The sequence below is a fragment of the Budorcas taxicolor genome, chromosome 10 (assembly GCF_023091745.1).
Source record: "Budorcas taxicolor isolate Tak-1 chromosome 10, Takin1.1, whole genome shotgun sequence".
NCBI lineage: Eukaryota > Metazoa > Chordata > Mammalia > Artiodactyla > Bovidae > Budorcas > Budorcas taxicolor.
Genome location: NC_068919.1, coordinates 83,300,227 through 83,316,811, shown reverse-complemented (window position 1 = coordinate 83,316,811; position 16,585 = coordinate 83,300,227). Strand labels below are relative to the sequence as shown.

Sequence of the window (16,585 nt, the reverse complement as noted above, 5' to 3'; positions counted from 1 at the left end):
TGTCCAGCCATATATCTGTCAGATTTACCAGTTGTTAACATTTGCCACACTTGTTCTCTCTCTGTGTCCATAGATAAACTCACATACACGTGTTCTCTGTTTTAACTGACCATTAAAAGTTACAGTATGACATTTGACCTAAATATTTCCTGAAACAAAGGTATTCTCCTGCAAAACCAAAGTACCATTATCACACCCAAGAAATTTAAACTAACATAATAATACTCCGTATTCAAATCTCCCCAGTGGCTCCATGTTGTCCTTTTTAGCTTTATGTAAAAAAAAATGGTAAAGTGTTGGTTAACTGACTTGGTCAGTGGTTTGTGCACAGCAGACATTGGAGACATGCTTGTATTTCCTGGGTTTACTGGATTTAGTGTTTACTGAAGTTAAGGGGGGGCATGCAGGAATGAGAAAGGCTGTAGTGTCACCAGGCAGGTGAGCTGAACCAGGAACTCTGACCTCAGTTTTGGCTTCAAACCAGATCCAGACCAAGACCGTGGCCCAGTGTGTGGAGTTCTACTACACCTACAAGAAGCAGGTGAAGATTGGCCGCAATGGGACGCTAACCTTCGGGGATGTGGATACGAGTGATGAAAAGTCGGCCCAGGAAGAGGTTGAAGTGGATATTAAGGTGACTCCCTTCCCAGCTTCCGCTGCTTAGGCTGAGCTGGGAGCCTGAGCCCAAGCTCTCCAGGACTCCCTGGAGGGGAGAGAGAGGAAGGCAGTGCCCCTGACAGCCCAGGGAGTTGATGTCTTAGGCACTGGCCCTGGGCCTTTGGGTTGCCCTCTCTACCTGCCAGTGTCATTGTAATGATACACTGTGTTGATGCAGAACACTGGGGACATTTCCCAGTGTTCGTACAGCATCAGTTTCTTGTCCTTTCTTAGCAGACCTCTGACGCTGTTTCCTCAACTTTAATCATTCTTGTGTCACCTGTATGAATTCTGCTATACCTGCATCCTACCACATGTCACCATTAACACTTTTGTCATGTCACACACCACTTGTGCTATTACTTATTTTTCTTTAAATCAACTCTAAAGGGAAGCTTTATATCACAATCATAAGTAGAAAACCAGTGCTCTTTGTCACAGAAGGTACTGGTAAAAATATCTATATATATGAAAACCAAACAATGTTATGAAATTCTAGCCAGGTATTACCACCTGCCAAACCTCTGAGATGAGGCCTGACCTCTCCTTGTTAAGTCTAAAGACGTATAAAAGACACATTAACGCCAGTTTGAGGCTTTGTCCTTGACATAATCAGTGTTGAAAGAGAACTGAAAAGAGAATGTTATTTAATCCTGTGTCCATGTATCCACCTAATATCATCTTGGGGTCATAAGTCCACACTTGGTGACATGCTGCTTTAAGACAGGGAGTGATTTAGTTCCCATTTTTGCAGATGGGAAGAGGGTAGAGAGAGAGAAAACATTACAAAGATAGTTTAGAATGGAGCTCAAAGCGGCGCCTGGCCCCACCAGGTCACCCTACCCCAAGAATCCCTCTTGGATATACCCAAGAAGACAGGTGGCCTGTGGGGCGGGACAGGCAGGTTTCCTCCATGCCCCAGCCCCACCTCAAGTGCTTGGTCTCATTCTGAGGGCTCCCAGGCCCTCAAGCCTCTCCTCTTCCAGGCAGACTAGCTGTGGAAGGGTGCAGGGTCATAGCACAGAAGGCTGTGCTGGGCCAAGCAAGGCAGGCAGGATTAGCCGGGGCTGGTGAGCCCCTCGCTGGATCAGAATTAGTGTCTATGACTGTGTGACCGCACTGTGGGCTCACTGCCCTGTCCTCGTCCCCCATAGACTTCCCAGAAGTTCCCAAGGGTGCCTCCTCCCAGAAGAGAGTCCCCAAATGAAGAGAGGCTAGAGCCCAAGAAGGAAGAAAAGGAGACCAGAAAGGAGGGGGAGGAGGAGATGCCAGAGACCCAGGACAAAGGGGAGCAGGAAGAGGGGCGAGAGCGAAGCCGGCGGGCAGCGGCTGTCAAAGCCACACAGACACTACAGGCCAATGAGTCGGTAAGTGTGGCCTTCCCTGGGGGAGTCCAGAACCGAGGAGGATGGCTAGAGCTGGGCCCGGGGGTGTGGGAGGGAGGGCAGAACAGGAACATGATGATGACTGTCATCATCGTGGCAGGAAATGTACTAAATATTTTATGCTGTTAACTCATTTAATCCTGATAAACCCAGGTAGTAGGTACTGTCATCATTCCCATCTTACAGATGAGGAGATTGAGGCCCAAGATAAGACAGCTATTAGGCAGCCTGACTCCAGAATCTGCTACCAATTTTACACTATTCTGCTTCTGTATCTGAGACACAGAGGAAAGAGACTTTGTGAAAATTCAGAAGGTGTGTGGGAGGGTTGGGAAGCACTCCTGACTTATAGTTCAAATAGGGCTCCCCCTAAGAGAGCTGCGTCCTTGACAAAAGTGTCTGAAATGGAGCTGAGACAATGGGAATAACAATAATGGTGCCTCATTCATGTCTGCAAAGTGCTTTCCTGTTCATCATCTCATTCATTCCTCATAATAACCCCATACAGTGTTGACGCCCACCTTGCAGATGGAGGAAACTGGGTTCAGAGATGCTAAGTGACTTTAGTACAGTATTTTGTCCACAACATCACAGGCTGAGAAGCAAGACACACTGGCCAGAGCTGTTCCTGGCCCCACAAGAGACAGACCCATGGGACGGCTCTGCTGGCAAACTAGTATGAGAGTCTTTGTTAGTTTAACTTGTATACTTACACACTTGCAGGAAACCCCGCTCCCAAACTATAGACACAGAGGTTTGCTCCCTTCTGAGCCTTGGTGGCACTCCTCTAAGAGCTGTTCTCTACATACACATTCCACTGAGTTCTGCTGAACTTTTATGAATGCTTTCCTATGGAGTTTGATCCAGTGCACACAAGTGTGACTTCTAATGGCCATCTGGGTCTCCCATATCCCAAGGTCCATGGTTCGCATACCCTGAGCAGCACCTCTCCAGGTCTACACTAGGTGTCCCGTGCTCTCTGTTACCTGCTTGGCATTTCCCATGGTGGCCACTATTTTCATGAGCTAGCTGCCTGTGTGTCTGTCCCTTCAGACTGAGTTGTCTGATGGCAGGGCTTTCTGTCCCCTCTATACCCTCTGAGTGACATGGCATGTTACATAGATTTGAAGATCATTTATGGAATAATGCCACAGACGAAATACTGAAAACATGAAGCCATGTCATTAAGCAAGACCCCTGTCAGATGCATCAGGAAGTCCTATCTTACAGAGCTAGGGCTGTCCCACCAAATTACTGTACCAGCAATTTGTAAAAACGGAACTGGTCAAAGATGGATTGGGCTTCCAAAAAGGCAGTGAGTGCCCTGTCACTGGAAAGATTAAAGAGGATGCTAGGGGACCAATGAGCAGGAGTGCGTGATCTTTACAAGCCTGCTGTTTGCTGATGTTCTAGAATTTGGGATTCCCATTTCCCTAAATCTCTCACCTCTCCTTGTTTGACCCTCTCCAGGCCAATGACATCCTCATCCTCCGAAGCCACGAGTCCAACGCCCCTGGATCTGCGGGTGGCCAGGCCTCCGAGAAGCCAAGAGAGGGGCCGGGAAAGTCACGAAGGGCACTACCTTTTTCGGAGAAGAAGAAAAAAACAGAGACTTTTAATAAGACCCAGAATCAGGAGAACACTTTCCCTTGTAAAAAATGCGGCAGGTAAGACGGCAGGCCCAGTCTCCACAGCAGGCCCAGTCTCCACAGGTACCTGGTGGGTTGGCTGCGGTTGGGGGAGGGCTGGGCGGCCAGTCCTAGGGAGAAGTAGGAGGAGTCACTGCTTGCGCCTCGTCTCCTGATTGGCTCAGGGGGTTTCCAGGGTAGTGACGTCCCTTGGCAGCTTTTAGAAGAGGAATGATGGCACTGAATTGGGAGCCAGTCGGTCTCTTTGTTGGAGGGTGGGGCTAGGCCACGTGGCTCCTGGCAAGCCAGAAGGGCTGGGGAGCCCCGACTGCAGACGCAGACAGACAGACAGACAGACACACACACACACACACTCACTCACGCAGACACGTGCAAGTGCCCCAGCCCAATGGTCCCAGAGCGGGTAGACAGACCTCTGACTGGAGCCCCTCCTGTTCGGCTACAGGGTGTTTTTCAAGGTGAAGAGTCGCAGCGCCCACATGAAGAGCCACGCGGAGCAGGAGAAGAAGGCAGCTGCCCTGAGGCTGAAGGAGAAAGAGGCCGCGGCCGCTGCAGCCACTGCGGCCGCCTCCCCGCACCAGCCGGCCCTGCGGGAGGAGAGCGGTGCAGGCGAGAGAGGCTGACGCCTGGAGCTCCCGAGCCTACGGAGGGAGAGATCGCGTGGACTTGTCTCTGCAAAACGAATACAATTCAATAAACGGCCCTTTTTATTTATAAAGGCCCCAGGAGCAGTGTAAAGGGCTGTAGGATCCAGTTCTCTTGCATTTGGTCTGTTGGAAGTTTTCCTCCCCGCTTTCCAGGAACTAGGAGAGTCCCTGCTTGCTGGGGCTACCCCTGGGGAGGGGCCCCAGCGCCACAATCTCACCACGCAGCCGCTTCCGTCTTTGTTCCCCCTGCTCCCGTCGGTCACCATGGAGAGCAAAGCACAAGTGCGCCCCCTCGGCAGCATTCATCCCCCCCGCCCCAGGGGACCTGCCGAGGCCCTGCCCGCCCGAAGTCCCAGAAAGAGCGATTCCCTGGGAAGGATTGTGGTGGCTGTCTCCGAGAGGGAGCTCAGCCTGGCTGCTCCGGTAACTGTCCTTAGAGAGGCCACCTCCTCCCCAGGAGGGAGGCTGCCAGAACGGGGCGGGCGGCAGGGAGAGAGACCAGGACTGGTACCCATTCCTGTCAGCCTGCCGGGGCAGGAAGGTTTTCTCTGATGTTCGGGGAAGGAGCCAGTGCTCCTTGCGTGCTCTCAGCCTGCTGAAGGGAAGGGACTGTGCACAGGATGGAATTTTCAGACTTGCTCCAGAGCTAGGCGGCCTGAGGGAGCTTCTGACATGCCTTGGCTTTTCTGGTTTCCCACCATTTTGCCAAATACCTTTAGGCCCTGGAGGCTGCTAAGGGAGCTTAGCCTAAGCCCAGCCTGGTCCTCCTTGGTGCAAGTTCCCTGCTTGCCTTTGTCTTGCCCTTGGCAGCTGCCACCTTAACGCCGCCCTACCTGGTCTAGCTGATTTCCACAGCTCAGCCCTCAGTTGTGCATGCTGGAGATTTCTGGATCCTTCCCTGGGAGGGGGAGGTCTCCTAGCCAGATTGGACAGGAGCCTTCATTCCTTGACTTGTGTCATTTGGGAGCTATTTATTTATTCTTAATATTTAATTTTTAACATCCTCTCAGGGACCAGGGGCTTCCTTCTTTCCAGAGGCCCAAGTGCATTTATCCCAAAACAAGGCACCTTCTTGGCACCCCCCCTCCCCCTCCCCCAACCTCATATTTCCAAGACCCTAAAGTCCCTTGCCCCGTTGCTCTGGAAGTTTTGCCAATAGGAATGATAGTAGCACTGAAAGCAGGTGGAAGGTGTCACCAAACCACAGACTAGCAGGGTGAAGGGAGATCAAATACAGTTCCTATTGCTACCTCTTCTCCCTGCTGAACATTCAAGTTGCCTGAGGGATTGGCTGGAAGCCAGAATTCTGGTTTTGTTTCTGGCTTGAATAAGCCATATTTGGCATGGAGTCACTGAAGTGAAAGGGCTAGAAAATTCAGGAGGCCCCTTCACTTGCCAGCCCCATAGGAGGGCTGAGTTATTTCTCTGATCTTTCTATTCAACTTTAGTTGTGTAAAAAGAAGTTCCAAGTGAATGCAAGTATATGACAGGTCTACATGTTAGGAAGGAGCCCAAAAGTATTCATTCTGCTATGCTGAGGTAGCCTAAAGGCATCATATTGGTAGCTGGGAGTGGGGAGTTTTGTTCTAAACTATGCACTATCAGGTTTTGGGGTTTTTGTTTTTTGTTTTTTTTTTGCATTCATTTCTATATTAATATGGTTATACAGGAGCCCAGCTCTGGGAGTAACAAAATTCTCCTTCCTCAACTCCTGATGACTACCTAGACCTCTAACTTCCCAGTGAGTTTCTTCCATAGGTTTCTACAAGCTCAATAGCCCAAGATTGCAAAAATCTCCTATATCCTCCCAAAACAGGAAGGTAGCAAATGTAGGCTGTTTTCTAAATCACATGTGTAATATGAGTGCCTTCGCAGCTTTGCCCCAAAGTGCTACTTATGTTCCCCAAGGTTTTTTTCTATTTAAACCGCATTTAGTTTCAGGCCACTTTTTGGACATGTGGTAACAGAAACCTCCTTTGTCTAGAGTGATTTTCCTCTTCTAAGCTCACAGAGACAAGAGCAGGTGAATATAGATGGAGAAAATCAAGATGGTACCTCTCCGTATTAACCCCACCCAACATCGTATTTTAGAAGGGTTTATGTTCCAGAATGAATTTATATATAGAATGCAGTGTAAAAGGTGAAATGTTTAGCGAACAGATGCAGTTGTGGCACGTGACCTGCCATAAAGTAGGTGCAGCCACAGAAACTGGCATAGGTATATCCTTTATGGTGCTTTCTCCCTGTGAACACGTTCGGCTTGTATTTTTTTTTCTTCTACTCAAAACTCTTTGCTTAAAGAAGTTAAACGATAAACACCTTCAGCTTTATAAGGTTCTCCCCACACCATCTCACATATCCATCTCTCAGCCTCCATCTACACTCAGCTAAGGGCATGAAACTAACCTAGTGCCTATGTTCTAGACCATCTCTGAGGTCTCTTACCCACCCGCGGAGACAGTGCTTCAGCACTGTCCTCCATGCCTTCAGCCGCCCCCCTCACAGCTAAGGTACACAACCCATCCTTTCTGCTGCCCACTTCCACCCTGGCACAGAGGTCGTGTGCTGCTTATGTCTAAAGGGATCCCATATATTTAACTGCCTCAGTGACCTAACCTCTTCTCACGTGCCAGATGTTAAGATGAAGGAGGAATACAACACATATTCAAGCTTCAGCTATTTAAATGTTTTTATTGAGGCTCACTTTTCTTGGATGGTATTTATTACCAGACTGGCAAGCCTAACTTCTTAGGTTTACAGGAAGTATGCATATTTTTATAAAACAATTGTATGTCCTCCCCATATTTTTGCTGTGTTAATATTTGCCTCTAACAATTTGCAGCTGTTTCACCTTTTCCTCATTTGTCTCTCAGTCGAAGGCCTTGTTGGAGGGGACAGAGCACAGGAACAGCCTTGACAGTCTGTAATTATTGTACAAATATTTTAATAGCATATAAATAAGTATATTCCTTTTATTTTGAAAAAAAAATCGGACACTGCCTTCTGTGTGTTTGCTGCCTGTGGCACCCTTTTTTAAAAAGACTGTTACATATTAAAATAGTGTACATATATATAAATATTACCTCTTTTGCTGTACAGTTGTGATAGACCAGACTGAAGATTTTATTTTTTGTGTGCTTTTTATAAAAAAAAAATTAACACACTAAAGAAAATCTTGCTGATGTGATTGTAATGTACCTATGTAACTTATTTACTTTTGAATGTTCTTCTGTATCTTTAAACCTTTTATTAAATAAGGTTTTAAAAATTCATAGTTGAATGCTGTGTCCTTTAGGGGAGATTTTCACCATCTGGGATTGACGTAAATTGGCCTTGGTTTGCTTGCAAGGAATTACTTGAAATTTTTGAGCCATAAGCATTCTATCAGCCCTTTGTCAGTGATGCCAGGACAGGGTAAATACACTAGCGTTTGCCTGGCTATAAAGGTTACTTAATAGGTCTAGATCTTACAAAATTTTAGAAGAAAAAGGCTCAACTCAGTGTCTGACAGGAAAACACTGCACACTTCCAGCGTTTTAGTCTTATTGGAATGAAGTTCGCGGAGGGTGCACAGTGCGATCGATCGGCTGGTACTGCATCTGTTTTTAAACAGCAAACTTTGGGAGTTAGTGATGGACCAGGAGACCTGGCGTGCTGCAGTTCATGGGGTCGCAAACAGTCGGACGTGATTGAGCGACTGAACTGGACTGGTTGAAGGAGCGACGTGAGTTAAGTCTTTCTTGACAGACTCATATCATCTTCAATGCATTCCAGAATTATATTAAACTTTTAAACACAGTGCTTTGTTTAAAAAGGAAAAAAAAAATCTGGAAAATGAAAAAGGAAATGCGCCATCAGAGGACGCTCCGCGGGCCCTTAGCTGGCACCATGGCAACCGCAGGGAGCAGGAGCGTCAGGGTCTGGAGTCTTCCAGGCCGCCGTTGCCTTGGCTACGCTAGCGCAGGATTCGGCTGCGGGGGCGGGGCGAAAGCCACTCGTCGGCCGACCCCGCCCCTCGCTGCGGCAGTAACGCCTGGGCTGGCTGCGGATCCGTCAGGCGGGCAGCCCCTCAGCGCCGTTCAGGGTCAGCTCGCCGCAGCCCACGCGCAGCCGCTGCGGCCTGCCTTCGCCGGCGCCGCCTCTAGCCGCGCTTCCGCCTCCTTCCCGCGCCTCGGCTGCTAGTGCTCAGGGTATCCGACTGTCCTCGCCGCCCAGAGGGGTGTACCTACGCCCGCGAAGAAGCCGCTCTTGGGCTGGCCTCGCTGCGACCTCTGGACAGTCTCCCCCTGCAGGGACGGCACAGTTCGCATTCTGCAGAGGAGCGGCTCCTCGCGCGCCTGAAGGCCGAGCTCTGACCGCGGAAGCCGGGTTGATGCCAGGAGGGGCAGCAGCGAGTGGCCGGCGCCTGAGCTGCGGAGAACTGGCGGCCACGCCCCGGGATCACACCCCGGCGGCCTCTTCAGAGCGCGGCGTCTGCTGCCTTCTCCGCCTGCCTTCCCTCCGGGCCTCTGCGCGGAGACGCGACACCCTGCCTGCAGGTGCGGGACCGGGCCCGCGGACGCCGACCGGAGACACGAGATGGCGTTGGGCGCGTGACTGAGCATCCCCCAAGTTTCCCTCCGAGGACGCGGAGGACGGACGTTGGTGGAGGCAGTGAAAGGACGAGAGCTGGACTCTGGTGTCGTTTGTTAATTGTGATTGCGTGAAGCTTGACTCCCTTGGGCAAATTGCAGGGGAGTGTCCGCTGTCGTCCTAAGTCCTTTAGCACAGGGAGCCACAGTCTTAACTTATCTAACCCCCTGATAACCCAACTATCAGGGGCCCTTGATAGTTGGGGAAAATGGCGATGACACTGTTGGAAGACTGGTGCAGAGGGATGGATGTGAATTCCCAGAGAGCCCTGCTGGTCTGGGGGATCCCGGTGAACTGCGATGAGGCTGAAATCGAAGAGACCCTCCAGGCTGCGATGCCCCAGGTGCACTATCGAGTGCTTGGGAGAATGTTCTGGAGGGAAGAGAATGCCAAAGCAGCCTTGTTAGAGCTCACTGGAACTGTGGATTACGCTGCCATCCCTAGGGAGATGCCGGGTAAAGGAGGGGTCTGGAAAGTAGTCTTTAAGCCTCCGACTTCCGACGCTGAATTTCTAGAAAGGTTGCATCTCTTCCTAGCCCGAGAGGGATGGACTGTGCAAGATGTTGCCCGTGTCCTTGGGTTTGAGAACCCCGCTCCGGCCCCAGGCCCAGATATGCCAGCAGAGATGCTAAACTATATTTTGGATAATGTTATTAAGCCTCTTATAGAATCCATATGGTACAAGAAGCTGACGTTGTTCTCGGGGAGGGACATCCCGGGGCCTGGGGAGGAGACATTTGAGCCCTGGCTGGAGCACGCTAATGAGGTCATTGAGGAGTGGCAGGTGTCTGATATAGAAAAGAGGCGGCGGTTGATGGAGAGTCTTCGAGGCCCTGCCGCTGATGTCATCCGCATCCTCAAGACCAACAACCCAGATATTACCACCGCCGAATGCCTGAAGGCGCTTGAGCAGGTGTTTGGAAGCGTGGAGAGCTCCAGGGATGTGCAGGTCAGATTTCTGAACACTTACCAGAACCCGGGAGAAAAATTATCTGCTTATGTCATTCGTCTGGAGCCTCTGCTGCAGAAAGTGGTGGAGAAGGGAGCCATAGATAAAGATAACGTGAACCAAGCCCGCCTGGAACAAGTCATTGCCGGGGCCAACCACAGCGGAGCCATCCGAAGGCAGCTATGGCTGACTGGGGCTGCGGAAGGGCCGGCCCCTAACCTCTTCCAGTTGCTTGTGCAGATCCGTGAGGAGGAGGCCAAGGAAGAGGAGGAGGCGGCTGAAGCCGCCCTCTTGCAGTTAGGCCTGGAGGGGCACTTCTGAGTCCCGAGAAAACGGACTTTCGTGCAGACCTAGATTACAGCTGCTTTTCTTCGTGTCTCTGTGCTGTCCTGCAGGTATGCCACCTAGTGGTAAAGACTTAGAGTGGTTTTTCTGGGGTAAGTCAGGCCTGCATATTCACATTAACATTGGTAAAAGCTGGCAAGCCAGCACCAGAGCTGCTGCAGTATAAGTGAGTCATGTCAGCCACAATACCAGGGAAAGGCTTGGACAGTGCACATTGTCAGTGCTGCAGGCTGTCATGGCGTCATCATCATCAGTTGTGAAAACCATGGGAACTTGTGACACTTCCCAGAGGTAACTGAATGTGAAATTGCATGTTCAGAAGTTTAGTGCACGGCCTGGCTCACACAAGAAGTGTGGAGTAAAAATGTGAACTGTTGTTATTACTACTATTGTGAGTAGTTTTTGTGTTTACTGTAAATTGTTTCTGATTTATATTAATGGAAAGAAATGTGAATTAGATATTATTCAACTTTACAGAGCAAATTTCTCATTTCTCATCTTTAAACATCTAGATCAGTTTGAGACGTGTTCTGAGGCTGCAAAAGGAGGTGTTAGAAATACTGCACTTAGAGTTGTGTAAATCAAGTTTTCACTAAACAAGATACGAATAGAACAGGGAGGTTAATATGAACCAGCTCAGTATCTATTCCCCCATTTCAAATCTTTATCATTGAAGAAGTTTACCTTGTTCATGCTGGTTCTAAGTGTTCTAAATTTGAAGTTATCAAATACATGTTTATTAATAAAAATATTTTAAAAATTCTGTTGTCTTGTTTTTCTGACATGTATGAAAAATTTCAGTGTAATTAAGCTCTATGATCTTCTTCGGAAGACTTCGCCATGTCACTGAAAAAAACCCCAAACCTCAGTTCTTTTAAGTTTTATATCATACTATGTAATTTGAAGTTTCAGTACCTTTCAATATATTCAATTTTTGCATGTTTTCTACCAGACAAGTGTTTGAAGGCAAAATAGACATAACAAATATTAACTTACTATAAAATGTTAGAAAATCCTGAAATGGAGTTTAGGAGATTATCTAGCAATGCTTCCCCCACACCGCCCCCCCCAACCCCCCACCCTTTTAAATCTTTTTCCCACTAAAAATGTTTCACTGCAGGAATAATAACTCATCATACTTGTATAAAATTGATGGTTCAGTATCACAGCAGTCACATATCAAGAGGATATAAAAAGACATATAAAGATATATCAAGGGGATATAAAAAGACTTAAAACATGTTTATTTGGTTCCAGAGATGCAGTAACTGAAGTTGTCCATCTTTTGAAATTCTAGTAAATCCCATTTATTAGAATTAAATGAACTAAGAGTTCAGTGGAGTTTTCCCATAGTAACAGGGCTTTAAATTTATAGCTGGTCTGTGTAACGATCACAAGGTAAATTTATTTATAAAGGCTGATAATTGGTATATGGTATATTTTTCTGTACACTCATTCATGTCCTCACTTACCATGTCTGTTCCTCCATCTTCCTTTCTTCTCTCAACACACACATCTCATCTTTGACCTCCACAACACATTTGCAGACCTTAACTTACCTCCACAAGCATGTCTGCATTCCCCCTCTTCCCCACTCATAACTTCCTCCTCCCCTCCCACAGGCTTGGCACTGGTACACACTCTCCTCACCTCTCACAATCCTGTCTTAACACACTCACTCCCACCTTCTCACCAACACACCATCATAAACATACTCCCTCTTCCCACCATACACATATACACATACTCCTAACAAAAAGAAGTAATAGGTTCTTCATGTTTTTTACCCAATATGGACATACTTTATCCGTATATAGGGATATACCATATCTTTTTATGGCTGCAGAGTTGATTGCATTTTAGGAAGGAAGGTCATCACTTAGCATTCTCTCACTATATATAATAATTGCATATATTGACATATACATACACGCATACTAATGTAATACATATATATGGCAGAAAACAATGTCAGAATTCTAGATGTTCACCCTTTATTCTAGAAAACAATGAACTGAAAATAACATGTTATTTATGATCTGAATTAAGGTTTTCTCTTTATAGGCTCAAAATCTGCTTTATAAAGGAGGACAGCAGCAAGAAACATATCCTCATAACCAAAGAACTGTGGAATAAAGAAGCAGAAACTGCACTACAGTCCCATTCTGTGACCAGAGTTACATTTGACAGCACAGATTATCACTGGTAGTAAACTACTGAAAAATAATTTTAGCACAAAGAAATGAGTCAATCCCCCCTTCTTTTTCTCCCTCTCACTCACACACAAGCTGTGTGGAATGTTATCCAAAGACTGAATTTCTTTGGAACTGAATATCATTAAGAGTTCACATAACTGCTCTATATTAGTTAAAACTAATGTACTGCTACTGCTAAGTCACTTTAGTCGTGTCCAACTCTGCAACCCCATAGACGGCAGCCTACCAGTCTCCCCCATCCCTGGGATTCTCCAGGCAAGAACACTGGAGTGGGTTGCTGTTTCATTCTCCAATGCATGAAAGTACAGTAACCAAAAAAGATACAAATAGATTTTTATAAAATAACACAATTTATTGTTTTAAAACAAGTCTCACAAAATAACATTCAGAAACTCAACATTTCTAAATAATTTAACACAATAAGTTTAGTCATAAAGTCATGCTACAAAATTCCTGCATATAAAAGATTATTACCAAAGTATTAATACATGTTAAAATGCTCTTCAGAATGGAGTTGGTTCTAGAAGCCAAAGATTCTGGAATGATGCTCGTGACCATGACTGACACCCTGGGAAAAGGAGCTGCCTGTATGTATATTCTCTACAGCTACCAACTCACTGGTCTTTTGATATTGATCCCTCTAGGCAATAGCACCTCAGAGGCAGGTACCCTGCTGATCAAAAAAGCAAAGAACATCCCACCATTGTAACATTAGCCACAACTTAATCTAGCCAACATTAAATTAATTTTTAAATCTAGATGTAGGAAAGATAACTCACAAAGTTTCCATTCTGAGTAGTAGAATTCTACTTAATAAATCCCCCAGAGGGATGACTTCATGTAGCAGACATGGAAGATGACACCAACTAGGGAAATAAGGAAATCCTGACTCTGATTATGTTGACACAGAACTACTGCTCCGGTGGGCTCAGAACAAACAAGGATGAACTTTAATTCTCTAATATCCACATGCAGGCTGGGTATTTACCCATCTGCCCTTTAAGAGTACTTTTCACCAACATCCAGTTCATTTTAAAGTGCAAATCTACTGTAAAATAGCTTCCTCTCCCCCACCTCCTTGTTAAATTTGCTAGATCATAATTTGCTTGGCTGGTTCCTTCTAACCGGCCCAATATGGGAAATTAACTAGAATCCAGTTATGACTCCTCCAAAAGTCAAGTGAAAATTTATTTTAGGTTAGAAAAAGGTAAGACTCAGTCTACTTGTTCATTTTCTTTCTTTGTAGTCGCTGGTTGATAATAAGGCAGGAATGGAGATGTAAATGAGGGATTTCTAAAAGTTCAGTGATTAAAAAAAAAAATACCCTTAATTTTTTTTTTAATTGCACTTTATAGTTAAAAACACTCATGCTAAAGTGAAGATAAAGGAATATCGTCAAGTTAGCTGTGTCAGAAGCACCAGCTCTGCTGCACTGAATTTGTTTTATATTTAGTTATTTACAGACATATTAAGCAGGCCAAATAAATAAAATGCATGCCAAAGGAACTGATTTCTGCTAAAGGATAACTTCCAATTTAACAGTTATTTTTCTCCCTTTGCCAATATTCACAATGTAAGGTCTTTGTGAACAGACAATCAGATTGCAGTTTAGACAATCAGACTACTCATGATCGATGCTTTGACACTTCCCCCCCGTTTTTTTTTTTTAAGTTAGTCACTTAATCCAACCTTTCTAGGCCCTACACATTTTCCATTTAGTCCTAAGAAAAATCCAGCTGGAAGATTCTGGGTCCCATAGACAACTACCTTCAACTCAACTTACACATCACCAACTCTGAGGATAAGTTAACTGTTAAGATTCATTTCTGACTCCTCCTTATTCTACTTGAGGCCAACTGGTAAGAGGTATCAGAAGCGTCTATTCAAGTCAAAATTTTTCTTTCTATACAGGAACCGCATTAACATGTCTTATACCACCTCTATTTGTGGAATAGATCCAGTAACCATACCAAGTTACTGGCCAATTATGACCAGACATTCTTCTGATCACATGTAAAATCAGTGTCTATGCCAGCTACTTTCATATATAATTACCAAATTTTATACAATATTTTTCTGTATTTAATGACTGCTACAGTCTACAAAATTTGTGCATTATTGGACAATGAATAAAGAATGAACACCTAAAGAATGATGATCCATTTTCTAAAGTATACTCAAAATGTTAAACTTCAGAGACAAAGCAAAATCTATCACAAAGTTGGATTCTGTTGATAGTAAGGAGAGGTAGGTTAACACTTATTGTCCTAAGATAAGTAAGAATGCTAAACAATAAAAGTAGAGACCCTGCTGAAAAACGTAAGTTGAGCCTTCCAGCCCTGAGTTTCTAATGTTACATGAAAATTAGTAAAAACAGCATTACAAGGAAAACACCAGTGACCATTTCCTTCTATCCATGATTACCAAATACATCACCTTCTCTGAAACAACTCAGGTAGCATATGACTACAGAATGAAAATAAATGGACCTTGGAAAAAGGAATGTTGCTACAAAGCACTGGTTCTTAACCAGGGGCGAATTTGTTCCCACCCTTATGCCCCAGAAGACAGATGGCGATGTCTAGAGACACTTTTGGTTGTCACAACTTGGGAGCGTGTTCTACTGGCTTCTAGTGTGTGAAAGCCAGAGATGCTGCTAAACATCCCACACTACCAGGAACAGCCAGCCGTGCCTTGCAACACTATTCCAGCATAAAATATTAATAGTGCCAGGTTGAGAAACTCTGGTTTAAAGGAACACACTCTTATTTACAAAGAACACAAAAATCTTTCAAAACCTGACTAGGTAATACAATATAAGCTTAGAGTTAGGGAACATAGGGAAGCTGAATTCCTCGGTAGGCTATAATAAAACTTCCTGTGAAAAATTAAAATATTGAACTGATTCCCTGGTAGCTCAGCTGGTAAAGAATCTGCCTGCAATGCAGGAGACCCTGGTTCAATCCCTGGGTCAGGAAGATCCCCTGGAGAAGGGAACAGCTACCCACTTCAGTATTCTGGCCTGAAGAATTCCAGGGACAGAGGAGCCTGGCGGGCTACAGTCCACAGGATCACAAAGAGTCAGACACAACCGAGTGACCTTCACTTTTCACTTTCACTAATTCCATCACTACAGAAACAGAAGAAATTGAATGATCCACTAAAATGGCATTATGCTTTAAACAAGGAGCACAGAATCCATTTCAAGTAGGTCAAATATCTAATACTAGAAGCATAAACCAAAGGCATTTACTATCAGCTAAATTTGCAGCAGTAAGGGATGACATAAAGAATTAGTTGAAAGAATATTCTGAACTTCTTTATATACCTTATCTTTCATTTTCTAATGACATGAATTCTCTAATTCTAAGAAAAGGATGCACAGAAGTCATTTGTGCATATTTGTTGACTGAAACTGAATTATAAATTGTGTGTGAAATTAACACAGAAAAGCACCTTACACTTCTCTGAGAACTACTGGTGATTAAAAGACATTAAGAAACAAGGAGATAAAGCAATTATCCTCCAATTAAAACTTTTTTTAAAAAAAGGAGAAACAGAAAATTACTTTCTATACTACAAAATTCAAAAAATCAATCATCAACAGTGTAAGCCATTTTATAAATAAATTCAATATGAAGTCATTCATTCATTCCCTATTATATTCACTTCCAGCGTAACTTTTGAAAATACATCCATGCACAGCAATATGGCTTCAAACTTACCTACTAGATGAAGTGCAAAGTACAAGAAAAGAAGATAGTCTTCCCTCTTAGTTTATGGGCCTTAAATATCACCAAGGGTAATTCTCATTGCCTATGGTTTGGAAAAAAATACTCAAAGCCTCTGAATGTATAAGCCAGTCAGAGCAAAGATTTCTTCCAATCAAACTAAGGAAGATCATAAGGAAGTTAAAAGAGTACTAGACTTTTATTTAGAATTGATTGTCAAAGCAGTGGTCCCTTTTGATCAGAGTGATTCAGAGAAATCATGTAGTTCCTACTAAAATAGCGGAAAGCTTCTGAAAGCCAGGACTACTTTTGTTTCTTTGACTGGTTTTACACAAGTAAATGGGGAAAGATTAATAGCAACCATTAATAGTCTC

General features: G+C 45.0%; 2 protein-coding genes across 5 annotated transcripts in view; both read left to right on the top strand.

The window, feature by feature from the left end:
- MIDEAS (mitotic deacetylase associated SANT domain protein) overlaps positions 1-7,472 on the top strand; it is a 68,109-nt gene extending 60,637 nt beyond the window's left edge. For 3 of the 4 annotated variants that reach the window (XM_052646381.1, XM_052646383.1, XM_052646382.1), the window contains exons 10-13: positions 485-634; positions 1,812-2,024; positions 3,513-3,709; positions 4,137-7,472. In XM_052646381.1, the coding sequence (XP_052502341.1) occupies positions 485-634; positions 1,812-2,024; positions 3,513-3,709; positions 4,137-4,314 (738 nt within the window). In that variant the 3' untranslated portion in view covers positions 4,315-7,472. The remainder of the gene's footprint in view (positions 1-484; positions 635-1,811; positions 2,025-3,512; positions 3,710-4,136) is intronic. The other variant, XM_052646385.1, reaches the window with a different exon arrangement.
- Positions 7,473-9,178: 1,706 nt separating this feature from the next.
- PNMA1 (PNMA family member 1) lies at positions 9,179-10,240 on the top strand. Its single transcript, XM_052647260.1, has one exon. The coding sequence runs from the start codon at positions 9,179-9,181 to the stop codon at positions 10,238-10,240; it is 1,062 nt and encodes a 353-aa protein (XP_052503220.1).
- Positions 10,241-16,585: the final 6,345 nt, after the last annotated feature.

Excerpts from the sequence above, each read along its gene's own strand:
- PNMA1 (XM_052647260.1), top strand. The coding sequence starts at position 9,179 with ATGGCGATGACACTGTTGGAAGACTGGTGCAGAGGGATGGATGTGAAT.